The sequence below is a fragment of the Vanessa tameamea genome, chromosome 15, assembly GCF_037043105.1.
Source record: "Vanessa tameamea isolate UH-Manoa-2023 chromosome 15, ilVanTame1 primary haplotype, whole genome shotgun sequence".
Classification (NCBI taxonomy): Eukaryota; Metazoa; Arthropoda; class Insecta; order Lepidoptera; family Nymphalidae; genus Vanessa; species Vanessa tameamea.
Window position 1 is genome coordinate 9626231 of NC_087323.1, and position 18123 is coordinate 9644353.

The 18123-nt window shown below is 30.4% G+C and overlaps 2 protein-coding genes and 1 non-coding gene across 5 annotated transcripts; 2 read left to right on the forward strand and 1 right to left on the reverse strand.

Moving 5' to 3' along the window:
* Positions 1 to 5820: 5820 nt before the first annotated feature.
* On the reverse strand, positions 5821 to 9760 carry LOC113399685 (uncharacterized). Of its 2 annotated transcripts, XM_026638875.2 has the most exons (4): positions 9608 to 9756; positions 9355 to 9426; positions 7591 to 7787; positions 5821 to 6837 (listed from the first exon to the last, which is right to left on the reverse strand). In XM_026638875.2, exons 3-4 carry the CDS (start codon positions 7775 to 7777, stop codon positions 5966 to 5968), a joined length of 1059 nt encoding a protein of 352 aa, XP_026494660.2. In that variant the 5' UTR covers positions 7778 to 7787; positions 9355 to 9426; positions 9608 to 9756; the 3' UTR covers positions 5821 to 5965. The 2 variants fall into 2 exon arrangements, with proteins under 2 accessions (XP_026494660.2, XP_026494661.2); XM_026638876.2 differs by lacking the exon at positions 9355 to 9426 and having other exon boundaries at positions 9608 to 9760.
* Positions 9761 to 11080: 1320 nt separating this feature from the next.
* LOC113399684 (uncharacterized) lies at positions 11081 to 16185 on the forward strand. Of its 2 annotated transcripts, none has more exons than XM_064217079.1 (5): positions 11081 to 11640; positions 12282 to 12583; positions 13736 to 13818; positions 13932 to 15284; positions 15372 to 16185. In XM_064217079.1, the coding sequence occupies exons 2-5, from the start codon at positions 12518 to 12520 to the stop codon at positions 15622 to 15624; spliced, it is 1755 nt and encodes a 584-aa protein (XP_064073149.1). In that variant the 5' UTR covers positions 11081 to 11640; positions 12282 to 12517; the 3' UTR covers positions 15625 to 16185. The 2 variants fall into 2 exon arrangements, with proteins under 2 accessions (XP_064073149.1, XP_026494658.1); XM_026638873.2 differs by having other exon boundaries at positions 11081 to 11657; positions 15372 to 16172.
* On the forward strand, positions 13395 to 13510 carry Trnal-caa (transfer RNA leucine (anticodon CAA)). The gene is made up of 2 exons: positions 13395 to 13432; positions 13466 to 13510. It is a non-coding gene; the product is annotated as a tRNA-Leu (tRNA).
* Positions 16186 to 18123: the final 1938 nt, after the last annotated feature.

Below are 18123 nucleotides of genomic sequence, written 5' to 3' on the forward strand. Positions count from 1 at the left end.
ACATAATAATTAAAATACCACCAACTATCCATACTGTAAATTAATATTCAATTATTCGTAAGTAATATGTATTCAAGCTACCTGGCACTACTTACACGAGTGCAATAGGCTATCTGACTGGTTTTTAAAATGCATTTTATATTATTTGATAGAGGTTAAGGAACCCAATAAAAGTTGTGTTTTTTAATTCTAGTACATATTTGCTAAAAATTATCAAATTAAAAATTCCATATTTAAATAGCGCGCGAAAACGCTACTTTGACGATATGGCGCTGCAAAGGGGTCGGTGACGTCACTTGCCTATATTGTAATCTGTGGCACATATAGGCCACATACAGTAGGCAAACGAGGTTAATAAGCAAGTGACGTCATCATAAGCCCGACCAATCAGGAGCGTTTTGTGTCACGTGTTATTCGATCGTATACAATCGTTTAAAATTATGCATTTTATTTATGGAATTTTGAATAAATTAATTATTATTTTCAACTTTCGTTGATTAATAAGCATTTTTAAACTCAAAATATATACTGATTCCAATAATTGACACTTTATTTTTCGCTTTGTCAAATAGCCTATTAAAGGAAGGGAGGCCGAGTTAAATTGAGTATTAAGATAAAAACGAATATTATAAAACCATTATAGCGACAGGCGTACTTGGCTATTAAATGAAGTTGGCTGTTCAGTGCCTTTGTTAAGCCTTCATATTATTTAAAAACAAAATATTTCTATTACATTTTATTCTATTTACAAATAAGAAAACTTTCCACGTTTATTTATGACAAATAATTGACGTCACGGTTTTTTTCTGATTATTTAAATACTGAGCTCTTTAATACACGTACCAACACAAGCAATTGGTGTCCTGGGTCTCACGGAAGCATGCTAAAAAGATCCCGTGGCGTCTAAGAGACGAAGAGGGTACCGCTGGTGGGTATTCCGGTTTACTAGAGCTCACCAGGTGACCTGGCTAACTCGTTTTTTAGCAAATTGGCTGCTTCACCATAAACACTGATAATTAAAATATTATATAGACCCCTTGTTATATCGTAAAGGTGTCAATCACGATATATGATATGTTATGTTTCTTGTGATTGTTATTATAATAACACTTGTGCACTCACCATTCGATATAAAACTCAGCAATACAAAGTAGTATTTGTATTTCACAGTAAATAGATCGTTAGATGGTGAATGTTACTTAATTTTTAATAAATAATATATACAAATACAAATATTACTAGTATTTTGTTCCTGTAGTACAATATATTTATCAATTCATACTACACTAGACTAGGAGATTGCTAGGATAGACTATTGATAAGAAATAGTAAAATTGTCTACGTCTAAACTTAATTGTCTTTGATTAGTTCTATTATAGTTAACATTACGCCACAAGGTTATGTACCTATGAGTACGGTCTTAGCCCCGTTTCAGACCAGGGTGCAGGGGGTGCGAAAAACCCGACTGCCGCGCCTTCCAAGGCGCCTTGCCAATAATGATCAAGTATGAGACCATCAATGAGGCGCGTCCAGAGGGTCTCTAAAATTATTTTTTGGGGAGGGAAGAGGAGGTAGGACCTCCCCAAAAAATAATGGAGAAACAAAACTTACCTAGATATCTCTTCTTTACTTACTTTATTAGGATGATAATAATAATAATAGAATACAATAGTTATTATGTATGTATTTACTGCAAATGTAAATTTGGCTAACCTGCAAACCTCTGTAAACAAAATTATATTACCTCTCATGAGGTCAAGTATACTTTTTTATGGCATCAGTAGGTGGATGGAGAAATGGGACTTAAGTATGTATATAACAAATGCGACCCCTTGGGAACTTTAACTGTCGTTACACTGACTCACTCACCCTTCAAGTCGGAATTAAGTATTGCTGGTTAGCGTTAGGGAATATGATTAAGTATGTTTACGTCTATAATTTTAAGGAAACAAAGTCTATTTAGTGTTATTTATCTGTCTGATCACACTCCTAGATGATAAGCAACGCAACCAAGCATTTTTATTTTTTCTGGTGACATTTTAAATTTACATGTAAATGTGAAAACAATTATGGATATCCTAAATGTTATAGAAGTTTTAATTAAGTCATTTGAATACTTTGTTATAGTCAGATCACGGATAAATGAATGGAGGATTGTTATTTATATTCTAAATAAACATTTACTTCATTCAAGTTCAAAACATCTGCTACCACAAGTTAGGGATGTAGATTATTTGTGAAAGAACCATCTAGAAACTCATTAGTTACTCTTTTTCAACAATCATATATATTTAATAAGAATATTATAAAGCATAATAAGGCAAGGACAAAACGGTTCTGTACCTCTTTCTAAGTTGTTCTACCGACTTTGTTTTTGGTTAGTTTCTACTGACGAGCTATTCTGTTATCAATAAAATAAAAACTAAGTACAAAAAAATTGTTCAAAGCTTGCAAATTCACACAATCCGTATTCCTTAATTAAATGGTTATGATCGAATTTCAACCGCTAGTATAATTATATTTGTGTAAGTAGATATTAAACGTGAAAATTAAAAAGCACTTAGTACATTTTTTTTTGTATATCGTCACCTGGGATCAAGACTTAAACTGCAAACTTCCTAAATACTTAAATATACAATATCTATTTTTAAAAGAATAATCTTTCATTTTTATTCACCCGTCCTCGCAATCCGGCTCGAATCTTATCACATACAGCCGTAAAAACTACTCATTATATCAACAATCATAATAATGTAAATAACATGCTATTGAAAGAGTCGTTTAGAAAAATATTTTTATTGTAATAAATGTAACATACATATTTACCATAAAATAAATAACACGACTGACTAATTCTTAAAACAACCTTTACAAATAATTAACAAAATATAATCCTAAATTTATTACTTTAAATTATATAACAGCTCTACATTTTGTAACAATAACGTAATAAGTATCTATTATATTATTATATCAGTTTTTGTATAAATTATCCAATTCTTATTTATAAAAAAAAAACACGAACAATTTTAAATCGACATCTGCAGTGCTATTTTGTTCTACTAGGAACTCACTCGCATCTCACTCGTGAAGTTTCGAACTGACTACGCTTACGATATTTTCATACGTGTCTCCTCTGAATTATGTAATTAAATAATTCAAGTCAATGTTTCATATCACTGATAATACACCATGTTCGGCGTTGAGTTCCTTAAAGGCTTTTATCATTATTGTTTTTCTTTCTTTGCAGTTGTTAAATTGTTTTCATCATCAATCCTCCGTTTCATTAAAAGTCAGTCGTCTCGGATTCGTAACTATTCGCTGGCAAACTCGCCGTCTGTTTGGTGTTACGAATGGCGAAGCTTTAATTACTGATGAAAAACTGTCTCTCACAACTTTAGATTTAATTGTTGACTTTGGGGTTGATGCGAATATTTGCACATCTGAGACAAAAGATAAAATTTACTTTTATTTTCACTTATTAGGCACAAGAAATTCATTATTATGCAATACGTTTGTATCGTTGTGTTATTGTTTTAAACATAATATAAATATTACTTACCGTCCGCCTTAAAATTCTTCGGAGATTGTACTGTGCTCAACTTCGGCTTTTTGTTTTTGTGTAATTTGATTTCTAAAATAATATTAATAAAAAATTAAATAAATAGATACAGTCAAAAAATTAAAAATAGTAACAAAATAGCACTGGACAGAGAACACCTTAGTAAAGCATTAAGTTTTTACTACACCGTGCTTAAGTAGCATGATGTAGTAAGATTTTTAGATATTTTTTAGATTAGTTGGACGGAATTGCATATTGACAACATGATAATAAATGGTCATCACCGCCCATAGACTTCCACAAATGAGAGAATTCCATCTGATATGTATACAAAATTGCGTTCGAAATATTATTCAAATATATTCTAAACAGTTAGTATTAAACAACAACACTATCAAACATAGATAACTAAATCATGGAATATACTATATTTACACGAAATTTACGGGTTTTAAATGTTTTGATTATAATATCGCAGAGGATATATAGATTATTATTTTAGCAACTATAAAACTATTTCAAGAGAACTACTTGAACATATTTCTATAAATTAATACAATATTAAATTGAATTTAAATAAGTTTGTGTACCTCTTTGCATTCTGCGTTTCTTAGCCACAATTTTATAGTCTTCAATTCGCTCGGCCAATAAAGTACAAATTTCCGACAAATTGAAATCCATTATCAATAATTATTCGGAATCACTATAGAATATTACTCGTTGCAGTACAGAGATGGAGTGATGATTTTAGTACAAGTTCACATTATTTATATATAATATTATATTGTGTTGTCTAATTTACTCATTAGTAAATGACTTGTAAATAAAATGAAGATTACATAATTTATTAATTTATTTCCTTGCAAATAATTAATTGCTTAACTACCTTAATGATCATTCTTTAATTAACAATAAAAGTGTAATTAGTAAGGACCAATATAAAAACACCTCATTATTAATTTTGAAAAATAACTTGTCGGAAAATAATAAACAAAAACATTATTAAACACGATTTATTGGAAAATAATGTTTACCTTACATTCTATACATAATTCATACTGGTATCAAAGAATATCGTAGGATATATTGTTTATAAAACAACCTACGATCGATTTAAAAAATGGGTACATTTTAAGGCACACTGTGAAATACATAGTTTTAACATTAAAAACATTTTTTATCGAATATCGTTTTTAAGAAGAACCGATCCCAGACTAATTTGTTTTTGATGTGTCAAACTGAAAAGGGCGCCAAATATTCCGCCTTTGTCAAATTCACTGATTGATTAATAAATCAGTTTTTTTTTTCAATTCAATTCTTAGTTTAATAGCTTTTAGTTTTGCTGACAGGGCACAGATTATTTCGCCATGTTATGTAGGACAGTTTTGTTTTTTTAATTTTGTCAAAATTTCATGACAAGGTTGATAATATTATATTATGATGTAACTAATGTTCCGCATTAGAAGTATGGCTCTATTTGTTGTTTTTTTTTTAATAACTGTTTGTGCATTTTTTTGAAAAAAAAGAAACATTTCTAATAGCAAACTTATTTATCTGTCTTTAAGGAAAAAACGGTACGACTATTAATTTAAACGGAACTTAATCAGATATGGCTTATCTAGCTGATTTCTTGCTTTTTCCTAAAGAACTAAGACCGGAACTAATTAAGACTTTACATACATTATAAACATTACAATTTATTAAAATAAACCTAAACAAGTAACCAATTATTAAAATCCAATTATTAATTACTACACTTACATTCATTGAGGATAAATCACTTTTATCTAAGGCCTCCTTTTTCATACAAAATAAAAGACAAAATTATTATTAAAAAAAAATCTAAATCAATATTGGGTTTTGCTACAGATAATATTTGCTAAAATTATTTAATGTACATCGAGTTAAAAAGAGTTTATAAGGGATTTTCAGCTTTATTTAAAATATAATATGAAATCAAAACCAAGTGACACTTAGTATTATTTATTAATGTGTATTAATCTTTATTAAACAGAATTTAATTGAAAATCCCTCATTGACAAGTGTATTTGGCATTTCATATCTTAATACTACGAACAAGTTAATGAAAATATTAAAGATAATATTACAAAAGTAAATTATTTTCCAAATAGAAGAAATTTTAATTTGCTTACATAGAACAAGTTTTCAAAGATTTTAAAACTATGTGCTCACAATAATTACATTGCTCTTAAATCTAACATGTAAAAAAAAAAAAACAAATTAAGAAAGAAAAATAATTTGATTGTCCTAGATTTACAGTATTGGAAGTTTAAAAAGTATTGAAGCCTCAAAGAGATTTCAATAACCTCTCGTAAGTAAACATTATCCTGTGGCATTACCACTTCATCAAAAATTCCATTCTGCATTATTACATTAATTTAACTAATGATCGCGCAAATGTCCTTGAACATATTTAAGGCAAGACTGGACCTCTTCACTGTCAGCTTCCATGCCTTGCAGTTTATCTTGAACATCTGCCATGAAATAGCTATCAAAATCACCCTTTTTGAGTGCCGTCATACAGAAATTTGTTAGCGCTTTAAAGCACTGCTTTCGCTGCGCGTTATGAGGCTGATTATCCCAAACCGGTGTAGCCCTTACATAGCTCCAAGCAAGAAATACATATTTCATAACAGTTTCCCAATGTTGAGAATCAACCAAAACCTTTCCTTGCTCAATGAGGCACTTTTTAAAAGCAGCGAGATGGGTTGCGACCCGCGAATAAGCGGGGGAGTCAGTCTTAGATGTCAAGCGTGATGTTGGAAGGCTTTTAAATATGTTTGATTTAAGATAAGATAGCTTTTCCTCCAAAGGTGATAAATCGGGTGTCGGCATTTCTTTTCGTATATCTTGTTCAATGTCTGGATGTTTATGAGTTATTCTCTTTATCATGTGTATAAGCTGTGTCGGACTAAGCCCTTTCAAAGCCGTGTCTAGCGGCCCCTTAAATTCTCCATCGAAGGTATGTTCCAGACGAGCTCGCTTTATAGGCGGAGTAAATTTGAGCGGGCTTGTGATTTTAAATTTTTGCGGCGTACTAATGTCGCTAAAGTCAATCTTTTCTGGAGTGAGTGGTACGCGTTCAACATCACCTAATAGAAGACGCTTTCTTGGGGTAGAACGTAATGTTACACCAAGCCGAGGCGGTGAGTTTCGTCCTGGTGTATTTTTAGGTGGTGTACGGACCGTAGACTGAAAAGCTGAACGCTTTAAATCAATGTCGGGCGACCATGTCACTGGCAGGCGTTTGCGACCTAGAAAGATGAATGTTATGTTATTTTAAAATTTCCAATTTTAGTTTATAATAAAAAAATCTTTTCTGGTACCATGAAAAGGCTCCAAGCATACAAACACATATAATATAATAATATTCATTTATTCTTTTTGGGAAAAACTTAATACAAACAAAATTTCATGTTATATCAAGATTTATATGTGACCCTTAGGTGACCCTAAATTGTGAAATATCTAGAATTGAACATAGCATTAACAAAAAACATTAGTATGTCTAAATTGATCGCAGCAAATTAACAGATGTTTCTTAAAACCCTTATCCTGTAAATGCTCCCATACTGGGTCCATAAAAAACATTGTATATTTCAAAATAACAAATTTTATTATTGTATACTAATATGTACATAAAATGCTAGTTAAATTATATTTAAAAAATTTAAAGGTCTATAAATCTAAGTAAAGTTCTAAAATAACTAAACTTTTAAGCAAAATTTTATCAAAATAAATTTATTCCAAATCCTTACTTATCGATTCCATATTAACCTTTAAATTGCTAACTATAAGTTAATGCAAAAAAAAAATACTTTTTGATTTAACCATAAAGCAACTTTATTTTCTTTTTAAACTTATACCTTTTAAGTTCATAAGGTCAGAGCCCATTTATATATTATAAGACACATCCTCACTAAATAAGATCATCTTGAGAAAATTTATTTATTTCTGATACAAGTAAAATGTGCTCAATACTAATTAAAATAATAAATATAACTAACCTCTTTGCTGGATCAGGAACTCATCAGGTGATGGCGCAGGGCTGAGGTACCCTGGCGGGAGTGACGGTGATACCTCCCTGGTGTTGGTAAGGGGCCGCAGGGGGGTAACGCGCAGGCGGTCTAATCGTGCTGGAATCTCTGCCAGTGCAGCGCGGGTGCGTCTTGGAGCGTCTGGTGACGCCTCCATCACCCTAATTCTGGAATTATTGCGGAATATACCAGTATATTACATAATTAAATATTGTACAGCAAAAAAGCAAATGATTTTGTTAGAATGTTTTGTTAGATGAAGAACACAACTGAGTTATGAGTATGACATTTTATTTGCAAGCAAATAGACTTTTATATTATAATATAAAATCAAAATATTCTTTATTCAAGTATCATCATAAAAGTACATTTGAAGCGTCATGTTATACTGTTGAATTAAGTGTAAAGCTGCCATAGAACATAGAATGAAAGAAACCAGATGTTTTATTAATTTTATAGCTCAGCTAGAAATAAATAATTAAAATGATGAAAGGAATAAAGTCTATATATCATACAAAACATGGGAAATGATTATGATTTAAATTATGTAATGAAACTCTATGAATAACTTAATTCTATTTTAGGAAAACAGAATCTTTATTTTATGCCAAATAAATAATAATGACAATTAGATGTATAATGGTGTTTTAAAAAAACCAGTCTCCATATAGCAGAGTCTAAATACAGCACTAGTTTTCGACTGGACCTTACTTACCTTGTAATTAAGTAATATCAATAACATTAGATTATAAAAACCATAAAAATAATAACAAAAAAATTTGGAGCAGAATTGAGTGAATATTAATTGTTAAGGGACAATCAAAGTACCACACATAGAGGGCTATTATATATACTTATATGTATATACATATTATCAAAAACTGCTGATTCAAGAAATAAAATTTGTACTTTTTTTAAAGGTCCTTTGAGTTAAATTTTTACATGGAGATGATGGAAGACAGATTTTTACAGCCGAGTATTTCAAGCTATAGATAAACATTATATAATAGCAAATTTTAGGGATGATTACTTTATATAATTTTAAATCTCTTGATGAATTTAAAAATAATTATTATATGTCTTGAACAATTTAATACATAACATTTAATATAATATCATCAATATTGATTTTAACAAATTTAGATACCAACTTCAAAATTAGATAATTTTGTCAAAGCTAAGAACAAATTATGTACCTATGCTGATAAAGAATAATGTGTGTAGATTATAATATGTAGGTCATATTAGTGATTATTTATAGTAAATAAAATATTGAGGAAATGAATGATATTATAACAATATCAACATAATAAACACTAGAAGTGTTTTTATCATAAACTTTTAGGATAAATTAATATAATATTATTTTAGAAATATAATCTTGTTTCAGTATAATAAATAAATATATATAAATATATTTAACTGTTGTTTGCTTCTTGTGTTATATCCTTGATATGTTTATTTATGATTAATCACTACATTTAACTAATTATAGTTAAAAAAGTTTTTAAATGACTGTTTTAATGCAATAGTTAGTAAATCAACTAAACAAGTAAAATAAAAGAAGCATTGAAAGATTAGGAATGTATAATGTTATTTTTTAGAGATGTAGGTACATGACACATAAATTAATGAAATGTAATGAAAACACAGTATCATTTTTATCTAGCCCGGTTAGAGTAGATTTATCATTATTAAGAGTTGACAAATACATCAGTACCAATTAAAACTGACCTGAACGGTGGTAAGTGGTAACAAATGGCATCTATGCTGGTAAGACGAACACGACGCTACTCAAGTCCTAGACTTAAATTTACAAAAATAATTATAATGAAATATATAATTTTTAGAAACAATCCTCAATTTCATTTAATATGTCTAAAAATGAAAAACTGAGTTAACTTGTAGCGATTATTACAATTAGCTTTAAGTCAAATTGCTGTTTTACCGTAAACTAATATTTTTACTTGTAAATTAAAGTACCTACCTTAATACTCAATAATCCCAACTAAACACTTTTAATATGTTTCATTCAGTGGACACGACTCGTAAAAAATATCGTTCTGATGTTAAACAACAAACTTTATTATCCCATCAATTTAGTTTAGAAGAAAAATTGGCGCACAAATTGACATATGTTTATCAACGGTCACTACGAAGACAGCCGTATATAGCATTGGTTGCGTTCGTTATTAATGATTGAAAATATTAAAATACTGTTTAATATTATTTTATATTTAAAAAATACAGGTAACAATAGCTGAAATATTGGAAGAAACTAATGTTATATTCAAAGATCAAAAAAATTTTATTTCAATTACCTTTTTTAAATAAACTTTATTACTTTTATTATGACGGATGTTAATACCCTATCTACCGCTTTATAGTTCTCAAATTAGCTCACTTTCGAAAGAAAATCAAAATGTAAAAAAAGAATCATATGCATATTTGTGGCTATTTTGTCATAATCCTTTATCCATGACAGGGATGTTTGGAACTACCTAACCGTAACCGAAACTATCGGATATCCGAAATAAAAATCTATCCGTAACCGTAAACAAAATTAAAAAAAAAAGTTTATTGCAGTGTTTTAATTAAAGATAGCAAATTTTATTTTAAAGCTATTTGTTTTTCTGTGATTTTATACCTAGTACTAAATAATAGCCTACCAATAAAGTAAAATCTATCTTGTTGGTGTTTCTTTTACAATTTTTAAATAATCTTATATCCGTAACTCAAACTATCTGAATTAATCTGTAGCCTTAAATGAAATAGGTAAAATATTATTCATATACTCGTATCCCTATCCAGATACGAAATTGCATATCCATTATCCATTACGTCCCCGATCGCGCCTAAACAAGCATAATCATGATTGATTTTTTATCGTTCAGGGACAGCCTCATTAAAGGTTCAGGTGATTCAACAAAAGCTTTATGTGTTTCCAGAAGCTTTAATAGCTCGATCAGGGATTTGAATCCAAGACCTCAGGATTTGCAAGCTAATAACCGAAGAAATAAGATTTTTTATTGATATAATGTTCATCTATTAAAATTTTATGTATCTTATGACAATTCTTTATATTTTTTAATTTTTTGTTAAAAACATACTGTTTATGTGCATTTAACACGATACATAATGTATTGTATTAAATATTTCATTAATTCATAAATGAGTTCATTAATAAATGTCGTGAGTTAGAATGTCAACTGAAATAAGTCTCAGTGTTGCCTACGATTAGTAGTTTGCACCTAAATAGTCGCCTCTTAAAACATGTTATGACGTTGGATGCTGTATTTATTTTATTGAAACTTAACGATAAAATTGCTTTCAATTCCATGACTAGAAATTATTGAATCGTTACATCATTATGATATAACTAGTTTTACTACAATAATATTTATGAATAACACATATTATACTACTTTCACTATTGGCTTGCAACACTATCGACATTCTACTTTTTCATTCATCGAGTTCGAGTTTACAATTTCATAGTGTTCTTGCTCAAAGTTAATCTTTGATGTGTACCTATTATATTTTTCGTAATACATTCTCGATCTTTTTTTCTGTTATAGTTCCTTAAACTTCAATTATTTCGATAAATTAAGAATATGAAGCTTGCAAAATAAATAGAATATCTGCAGGATTCGCATAATACGTTTTAATTAATAGCTTGAAATATTATAACTTGTTGAATATAACATTGACTTTTCACTTTTTTATTGTAATAAGACTGAAGAAACAATATTAAAATAGTGCTTTAAATTAAATTTTAAAATTAATTTAGTGAAAGGACGCGATATAAGTAGGGCAAATAAAGGTGTAAATAAAATAGTGCCGGTCGTATGGTACGTTCTAGATGTCAACGCATATGTAAAAAATTGTTGATAATGAGTGTTTGTGTGTAAATTGCTTAGAGACGATGGAAAGGTTGTCTCATGATTTAAATCTGGCTTTAGAAGAGAGTAATTGTGGAAGGCAAGAACGTCGGAAGATCGGACTGCGTCGACGTACCAGGTCCGCGGGGAATTTGCGTTAGTTTTTTTAAATTATATTTTTATATCAGTATATCTTCTAGTTACGTGTTTGGGTAAATTTTAGATTTAACTACAATCCATTTAATTATTATAAAAAATAGTTTGATCCCTTCAAAGCTATCAAGGTTATTAAAAATCATCAAATCAGTACTTGCAGAATACTAAAAGTTTCAGTTAAAAAGTTTCTTTTTTTCAAAACTTTTTTCCATTAGTGATAAAATAAGCATCTCATAATTCTCTCCCGCTCTTAATATTAATGTTTTTAATACTTAAAGAGACAAGAATCATTAAAAGAAAAACTAGTACATTAAATTTTAGTTGGATGGTTGGTTTGTCTCAAAATTATCCTGATTATTAAATATATGTATATGGTTATTTATTGAAAATTGCTATGTATAATGTACTTACCTTAAAAAACTTAAAACTTTATAAGTTATTTATAAGTTGACTAATTTACAAAAATATAAATTATGTTACTATTTTTACATAATTTTCTCAATTAAAATATTTATTTAAAAACCTTTATTGTATTTGTTGACACTAACATATTATCAATTTTGATTAAATTCATAGTATTCATGTGATGACTTATAAATTTTTGAATAAAGAAATATTTTGCAGCTGCTGCAATAGCAGTAAGCCTCGCTGAAGATGGAAGTTCAAGTAGCCCGCCTCAGGCACCTCTCATCACACAACCACTGTCAGACTCCGATGACCCACATCTCAACATACACAAATCAACAAACCTTAAGTCTCGACACTATTGCCAGATTGGTAATTTTGAATCTGATTCGTTCAATGAAAATTTTTCACCAACTCGGCCAGCTAATGCTAGGAGGAAACGAAAGTATAAAAAGATGCCAGTAGAGTACACTGATGGTAAACATACACCGCCTGTAGAGATATTATGTATTACTACAGAGGTAAGCTAATCATTATTTTATCAAGAAATTCACTAATAACAATTTACTAATATTTATAAAACATATACTTTATATAAAAGTTAGGTACATAAATTACTTCTAGCACACAATATTTCTAATATATTTATTTAAAATATTGTGTGCTCGAAGTATCATTTTACAACTATATTCTTTTTTTATATATTATATAATTATTACAAAAGAAGTATTAATGCTCATTTATTTGATTGGGTATATAAAAGTTTTTATAATTAAAAGTAAAACTTTTGAGTAATATTTAATGAAAGAATTTATTAATTAAAGAAAATAATATAAATTACTGCTTACTGTTTACTTTAAATAATTAAATAATACATATTTATTTCCTGGAATCATATTTTAATATAGACAACATACCTGTGTCTATCTAATAATTTAATTTGTTTTGTAGTAATAGAAACTATTAATAATTATATTATTAACACTTGAACCTTGGAGTAATAGTGCTTATTTTTTGTTTACCATTTGCTCTGGGAATTGGAATTGCGATTCGCCGGGAAAATGCTGCCAGTATGATAGCTACCATTTTATACAGCTATTTTTAAATTTGGAGTATAAATTCTCGATTCCTCTCAATATAATTGTTTGTGATGTATAATAGATTATTATGTAACATTTTCGATTAAGAAAGTTATAAAGTTGTCGCAAATGAAAGTAATATGAACACGTACTATAAAGCAATAATCGTTGTTGCTACGCAAAAAAAAAAAAAAATTGATAATTAGTAGTAGACACTAGTAAACGAACGGTTATTTCGTTGCAGTTGTCATTAGTCAGGATGGCCGAGCGGTCTAAGGCGCCAGACTCAAGGTTCCCTTGCCCGTACAGAACGGGTTCGAGTTGTTCTGGTCCTCTCTGAGGGCGTGGGTTCGAATCCCACTTCTGACAAATATTTTTGTTTCTTTTTTTTTTAATAAATATTTTTTTTCATTTAAGTCATATTATTTTTTATTTTATTTGATTTGCTTTCTACATTTAAATAAAAACCCCTGTGCATACAAAATAAAAACGGGTTGGTTGATTTTGTTTGTTTATGTCAAATATTTTTTTAGGTTTATATATCAATACTAAAAGTAATAGTTTACCTTAATTTTGTAATTGTATTTTTTATAGCCGAATGCCTTGCCAGTGACGATCACGAATCCGACTCACAGTGTCTCGCCCCTACTGCACGGCGGTAAACAAAAACAGGAGAGGTCAGTTTACCCGGCAGGGAAAATAATCCATGAATACGCTCAATAAACTTTAGTTTTATTAGATATTAAAGTTTAATGTCACCATTGTTTATCTTATTTTTATTTATTTACAGAAACGCATTTTGTGGAAAACGCAAGTGGTCGCATAGAGACAAAGGCGATGGATGCGAGATGAGAGAGAGATCATTCAGCGGAGGCTGCTCGTCCAAATCTGCTTTCTTTAAAAACGATATTAAGTCAAGAAAATACGACACGGATAAAAAGAGAAAAGATACAGTATTGCAGCCGGGAAAAATCGTCCTCAAATCTCATAATACGGAAGAAGCTAAATTTTCGTCGTTTACAAATACTCCATCATTGCCGGGAAGCTCTAGCTTTAACTTCGTCTATAAGAATTTATCTAAAAACGGCACACCAACGCTCTCTAAACTCACGGGCTATAGAATAGCGACAGATTTGCCGCCGTTTTTCTGTGCCACCACAAGTACAGGCAAAATAGATGGAAAGTACCATCGAAAGTATAAGATGCTTAATAAATCTCACCCGCCTAATGTTTTGAGGAATCCGTTACATTTCGACGATTCAAACAGTGGTATGGACTGCACGGGCAACGAGAGCAGCTCTTTGAGCAGCAGCGACTCTGACGGAGTGATAACGAACGACAGCGATCGAGAAGGCGACGATGAGCTCACGGACTGGCCCGGCATCGAGGAGCTCAAAGTCTTCAATAAAAGCCTTACATTCAAATCATCAAAATCTGTGAATAACAATTGTACGAAATCTGTAAGCAACATGCCACCACCGAAAAGGTTAAAGAAAGAAAAGTTTCTAGTTAAAGGCGGATGGGCTAGTTGTAAGAATAGATACAAGAAGAAAAGAGCTAAAGTGGATTCGGGAAACGACGATGACGCCATGATGTCGGACTCGAAAACAGTTGTCGATGTCGAAGACGAAGCTTTAAAAGAGAAGGAGATACTGCCGCATTCGTCATATTCAACATTCAGCGACGTCATGAACGCGGGGGTATCCGGACAGAACGCCGATGAGACGTTTTTTCATTCCTTTCAGGAATTTCAAGAGAAGTCTGAAAAAAAGGAGGAATTTAATCAGACGCCGCGCACAAATTTCACTTTACAGAAGACATCGTCGAGCGATTTGAATATAAGTGAGAAATCTCCCCAAAGTGATCACTATTACAGTGAAAATTCAATGGGTAACGCAGGGGTTTCTGAGGTACGCGAAATAAGAGCAGGATGTCGACGGATACGCGACGAAAGGCCAGGTTTCCTCATATTAAGCGCAGCGAATGAGCAGTTGTCGAAATTTTTACAAGATTCGTGCCAAACCGAGCTAAAATTGCCGAGTTTTCAAGATCCCGTGGAGAAAGAAAAATTAGAGTCATTGGCTAAGTTATACTCTTTGGAGCTACAAGTCGAAATGGGACGTCCTATTTTGAGGAAGACTAGGTAAAAAATATATTATTATGTTTTCTATAAAGGAATAAAAACTATTTGTTTGACAAGTATTTCAAATTGTACGCTAATCTCTTTCAGCAATACAACTCAAGCAATCAGGGTAGAGAATTCCTCCTACCGCAATCTACCTTCAGACCACAAGCGTAGATGCTATGGAGATGAGGCGGACACCAGTCTAAGCCTCAGTGACCCAAACTCAGTTAACTCAACAAATGATCTAGACGATTCCATCCCAGATGCCAAATTATCAGACATTCCCCAAGAAATAGCAGATTCGTTTAAATACGCCCAAATAGATAAATCGCTTTTACATCCCGGGGAATTAGATTGAAATTAATGAGAATTATTGTATATTAAAAATGTTTATTATTTAGTGTTTAAACTATTTAGGGATCTAGCCTTCAGCTAGGGTTAGGTCACCTAGAAAATGAGCTCTAGGTGTTCTCGACCCAGTCCTAGAATAAAAAAAATGTCAAAGACAAAATCCACAATAATCGTCATGCTATTAACAATAAAAGTAAATTTTGATTAGCTGATGTTAGCCTTGCACTGCATGTAATTGTAAATTAACTAAATACTTAATATTATTAAACGTGGCCGTCACGGACGCCCGGTAGATGTGAGACATCGAAGTTGATGGTTATTGAAAGAATTTTGTTAAGAATTCAGTTATATATATATTTTAAAGAAAAATAATAATCAAATATGTAGTAAAACAAATAAAAATAAATTCAAGAATGAGTCAGAGTTTCGTTAGTAAAATAAATACCTTATTATTGTTATATATGTAACGAAGTATATGGAATACGCGCCACGAACATATAAGGAGTAGAGAGTGGTGGGGAAGAGGGGGCATGATCTGGCGTAAGGACCCATATCCGTTATTCAAAAAATATTTGTATATTCATATAAGAACATGGTTGTAGCATATTTTGTAATATATTATATAAGTATCTATAGAATATTTGTCAATATTATGTATCGTCAGTCGGTTGTTTAATTTGTGATTGATTTACAATTTTATAAAGTTAAACAAAAATATTAAGATAGTTAACATTATTAATGACAAAACTCTTAAGCCATTTGCAAAGTACGCGTTAAGACCTGGGTCTTAATTGTCGCTAATTTTGTACGATTTTATATTAAGGAATGCCTTAGTCGTGATGTTATATAATTAGATTCCATCATACTAGACCTATTTACGTAATTTTAGCAAACTGAAATTTGGAGGATTATATTTATGTCCGAGTCTGATACGTATGTAGTTAAGAATCCATAATGAATGTCATAGATTATTCAAGATCTCAACCAATGATATCGCGTCAATTCTATGTCAAAGTTGTTTATGTGTTTGGAATAGACAATAGAGAGCCTGGGATCATAGACTATTATATTATGTTGTGATTAAATAATGCTAAATATTGTTTTCGAATTTAATTAAAATAAATTAATCATAGTTTTCTATAAATATTCAAAACTATCTCTTTAATCGAATTCGTTTAATTAATCATTATACTTTCCTTTCCTTTCCTTATTTTTTTAATTTAATTTTTCTTTTGTTTTAACAGAATGTGTGAGCTTATATTTATCATTTAAAAAAATATTTATTAAAACTGAAATAATTACTTGTATTGACAATAAGGAAAATTAAGTAAATATTAAGGGATTTTTTTTTAATTGGTGTCTACCAAAATTATTGGTCTCACGTTGTTTTGCCTCCGAAGTCACAATATTTTACTTTAATAATTGAATGTTCCTAATTATTTTATAAGACTTTTTATATTGGACGTAAAAAAGCAAAGAAGGTTTTAATATAGTTTTTTTTGTTAATTCTTTTATAAAGTATAGAAATTAGAACGAACATAGCTAACAATTTTGCTTTCGATATTATTAAATTATACCTACTTAAGCTTATTACAAATATTACTTAAGCTTATTATTATATCTAAAGAAAAGATAACTAGAGAAATTGAATAATCCCTTGTATAAAGACAATTGAATGCCATTTTTTGCTTTAAAACATATTTAAGAATTGTGTATTTTCTGCTAAATTCTAATCTTCGTCTAACACAATTTAAATATATGTATATTCAAACTATTGGGCAGCTTTGGTTTTTTAAGACTTCCTAGTGTTGTTAAGACTTGAGAATGGATGGTATAGCCAGTTGCAATTTTTACAGAATACTTCTTCGGTTGCCATGACAAATATTAAAATAAACATTTCAAACCCAAATGGTCATGCAAGTTTGCATTTTCTTTAACGTGCTGCTGCACTTAAGAATCTTATGAGATTCTATATCAGCTGTAGACTTATTATATTTTCTTTATTTCCATATATTTTCACCAATTTTTTGAAATTTATATCATAAAGTTCCCTATTTTGTCTTTAAGAAATAAATAATGTTATGCCTATAACTTTAGTATCTATCCTATGTTTTGTAGCTTAGTAAAGGTAGGTCATCGATGATAAAATAACACTGAAAGATCCTCTAATTAACTCTACGTACAAATGCATAGAAAAGTTTAGAAAAAAAAGTGTACTTACTTTAACTAAGATGTACAAAATGTCATGCAAAGCTCGTTATCATGAGATAATGAGCATCTTTGACGTGAGTGAAAATGGACCACCAGATGGTAAGCGGTCACCACCGTCCATATATAAATTGGCCCCACAAACCTTGGAAGCTAAGATGTTACGTCCCTTGTGCCCGCAGTTAAACTGGCTCACACATCCTTCAAACCGGAACACAACAATACGCCTTGTTGCTTCCCCTGGTGACAGGAAAGCTGGTTCGTTTTTTGCCCAGAGGATCGGAATTGCAATTCAACG